Source organism: Triticum urartu, chromosome 7A, assembly GCF_056163025.1.
Source record: "Triticum urartu cultivar PI428250 chromosome 7A, HENAU_Tu73, whole genome shotgun sequence".
Lineage (NCBI taxonomy): Eukaryota > Viridiplantae > Streptophyta > Magnoliopsida > Poales > Poaceae > Triticum > Triticum urartu.
Window position 1 is genome coordinate 304,677,560 of NC_141879.1, and position 3,409 is coordinate 304,680,968.

General features: G+C 44.1%; 1 protein-coding gene across 1 annotated transcript; it reads right to left on the reverse strand.

Moving 5' to 3' along the window:
* Positions 1-584: 584 nt before the first annotated feature.
* On the reverse strand, positions 585-1,682 carry LOC125525499 (uncharacterized). The gene has a single exon (XM_087536414.1). The coding sequence runs from the start codon at positions 1,680-1,682 to the stop codon at positions 585-587; it is 1,098 nt and encodes a 365-aa protein (XP_087392540.1).
* Positions 1,683-3,409: the final 1,727 nt, after the last annotated feature.

Sequence of the window (3,409 nt, forward strand, 5' to 3'; positions counted from 1 at the left end):
ACATTGGAAAGCTTGGGTTCCATCCAATCCTAACTCCTTATGCATGAACATATAAGGTAGTAGTACATAAGGATCTTGAGAAAACATGTTAGTCACGTATAACAGAGGTACTGCGTTCAAGGTTTTATTCTACCAATCTATCCATGCCATTAATCCTGCTTTCCTGCCATTGTTTTTCTGATGACTATACCTCAGGAGAGATGACTAGACACTTCCCTGCCACTAATCCTGAAATAAGATGTAGTGACCAGACATGGGGATCTTATAACTCTTAGTTGCGAAAGAATGATCATGGCAGTTAGATACAGGATCATCTAATCTTTGGAGGAAAAAAATGAATAAACACTACTTTAGTTGCACCACCTTTTCTAATCCCTGTCAATTGTGATATCGCAAGCACAAAAGTACAACGCTTTTAGTTCTTGAAACATGTGACCATCTCTGGGCTCAGGTTCAAGAAAATTGCAAAAGGGAACCAACTTCTTTTTATTTCTCTTCATAGTAGTGCCACATATCACAGCAGTTTACATCAAGATTACACAGCAGGTCTTGCATAAAACAAGCAAAACACTTCTTAATTACATCTAGAACACTACAGGAGAAAAGGACAGGATATGCTTGGACACTACACAAGAGCTAGAGCAGTGGCGCGTGGTTTGCAGCTCTCCCCTGTGATCATACTTAAGCCCAAACGTGCTCATATGGAGCACGCAACAATCGACGATGCATGTAGGCTCCACTCCGTCGCGCTGCACACAATCGACAAGGCAAAAGTTGCTGTTGCCCATGTACGCGAGAGTGGCCCTTATTGCTGCCAGCCGCCGCTCCGGGACTTTGAGGAACAACTTCTCCTTCGCAATCTTACAATATGGCTGCACAGCACTTTCGCGGCTGCGGGAGGCGACTTCACAGGCACAAATGTACCCGTCTTTACGGAGCCCAACCCATGCGTCTAGCTCGCTGTCGTAGTAGCCTTGTCCTTGGAAAGGTAGTGCCCATTCCCCATGCCACCTCCACTCAGAACGCTTGGTGTCAAATGAGAAGGTACCCTTTGGAACATGTTGATAAAGACTATCGTGTGCAGACATGAATATGGTGTGCCCATCCGGGTGCAGCGCGTAAGAGGAAATTGTATCATCCATGGCAAATGGCGGTGGCGATGGCACCCTTTTCCAGGACCAATCCATGGCTGGCCGTGGATCCTCAAGCTCATCGCTTCCCGTGGCTGCCCAAGACATGGCCTCAAAAGAGTGCTGCTCGCCGTCATGGCGAGATGTCAATGCATACAACTTATCACCGGCGGCCACAGAGATGTCAATGCCGCCAAGCAGTGAACGTGGTAGGCTTGGCCCGATGGTGATTCCCGCTATCTCGGTATCATATACGAGGATGGGAGTCTGTGGACAGTGTGGGTTGGTGGCGATGAAGATGCTGTTACCAAAGGCCGTGAAGCTCATGCCAAGATGGCATACTGGCACAGGAAACCAGAGGATGGGAGGGCCAGGGAACCCTAACTGCACGTCGCTGGTGCAGGTATCTTGCAAAGTGTCGGCATCAACCTTGTAGATGCTGAAGCCCGTGTCCCAATCATCCAGCACCAGGTAGAGGTGCTTCTTCGGCGCACGCCGCGGCCTTTTTCCGGTGCGGTCGCCGTCGAGGTGCGAGTGCTGACGCTTAGGCATGCTTCTGCAATGGATCTTCCGGCCCTAAAGATTGATTTTTTTGTTCTGGTGGTTACAAGGTCGCCAGTACAGGAGAAGAAACGAGCCGGAAGGGCAAGGAGACGACAATGGGGATCCAGATCTATCTATCTAACCTGGCAATGGTGTGTTACTTATAGGTCTTGGAACCCCTCCCCTTATTTATGAAGCGGGGCCTCAGATTGGAGTGACTAATCTAACTCCCGGCCGCGCTCGGATTGCAGATAGAACTCCCGACCTAGACCCCGAGTCGGAGCAGAAGCACGAAATGACTAATCCAACTCCCGGCAATGGGAACCCCCTACAGGACAGCCAGGAGTTACCGGAGTTACCGCGCCGTCGTCGCCGGAGTCGTTGCCGCCGCGCCCGGGGTCGCCGGAATGTTGATGTGGCCAGCGGCGCTCCGGCCCTCCTCTGCTTCCCCTCCTTTCTCTGCGCGTCTGCTTTTTTTTTCTTTTGAGGGCTACTTTGCGCGTCTGCTATTCTTTCTTCAGACGCCTCCATTGTAAATCTCAAAAAATAAGATAAATTCTCTAAAAGATCCTAAAAAAATAAAGTTCTCAAAAAATATAAATTCTCAAAAAAATCTCTAAATTTGCTAAAAAATAAGATAAATTCTCTAAAAGATCCTCAAAAAAGATAAAATTTTCTTTAAATATACTTCGCTAAAACAAATAATTCCTCTGTAAAAATAGTGATCTAAACGCTATTATATTTCTTTAGGGAGGGACTACATATTACCAGCCGAAGCCACCAAGAAAATACATATTAAAAATGTTACCCAAAATTTATAAAATTTTCATGAATTTTTTAAGAGTTCATGGATTAAAACAATGTTCATGCATTCTAAATAGCTTTCATGATTTTATAAAGTTTATTTTTAAAATGATTTGAATTTAAATATATTCAAATAATAATAATAATAATAATACATTCCTACGTTATAAAAAAGAGGTACACCATTTGTTTAAAGTACATGGTTCTTTCAAAATTAAATATTTAAGAAATGCTCGTGAATACTTTAAATTGCAATTTTAAAAATGGTCATGATTTTTCATAATTGATCCTCTTTTGAAAAATGTTTATCTATTATGAACCAGTATAAGCAAAACCGGAAGAAAAACAAACGAAACTACACCACCTCGCACATGGGGAGGCACGGCACTGGCATCCAAGGGCACGATCTCTATTCTCTAGTCGAGTGGCTTGGTGCGCGCGTTGAAGAGAGAAACGAGGAAAGCTCGTCCATGCCTCAAGTTGTACATTATTGAGTCTTGATTATCCGATTGATATGAATCGACTTTCAGATTCAGTAAAGAAAATGATTAAACTGGTAGATCTCTGAATCTACTGAAGATTCTGAATATGTGCAAGTGCAGATAAACTTGACTTCAGAAGGATGAAAACCAACCTTAGTCTTCACGCAAGAGAAACTTAAGCTATGTGTGCAGACTGAATCTCTGCTGAAGCCACCACAGTGGTTTTAACTTTTTTACGGGGAATATCAGAAGTTCTACTTAAGCATTAAAGGAGAAGGAAAATCTGTGCAGACTGAAACCCAACTTAAGCAGTCCATAGTCTGTTCTGAAGGAGCCAGAGAGAAAACCTGATCTTACCTTCAGTTCGGAAGGGCCAAATGTTGCGGCTGTTGGTGTTCTGAATCTGACCAAAGAAAGAAATGAGCATCATAGGCTGACCAAAGAAACTGT

Bases quoted from the DNA above. Each gene is read 5' to 3' on its own strand.
- LOC125525499 (XM_087536414.1), bottom strand. From the start codon at position 1,682: ATGCCTAAGCGTCAGCACTCGCACCTCGACGGCGACCGCACCGGAAAA.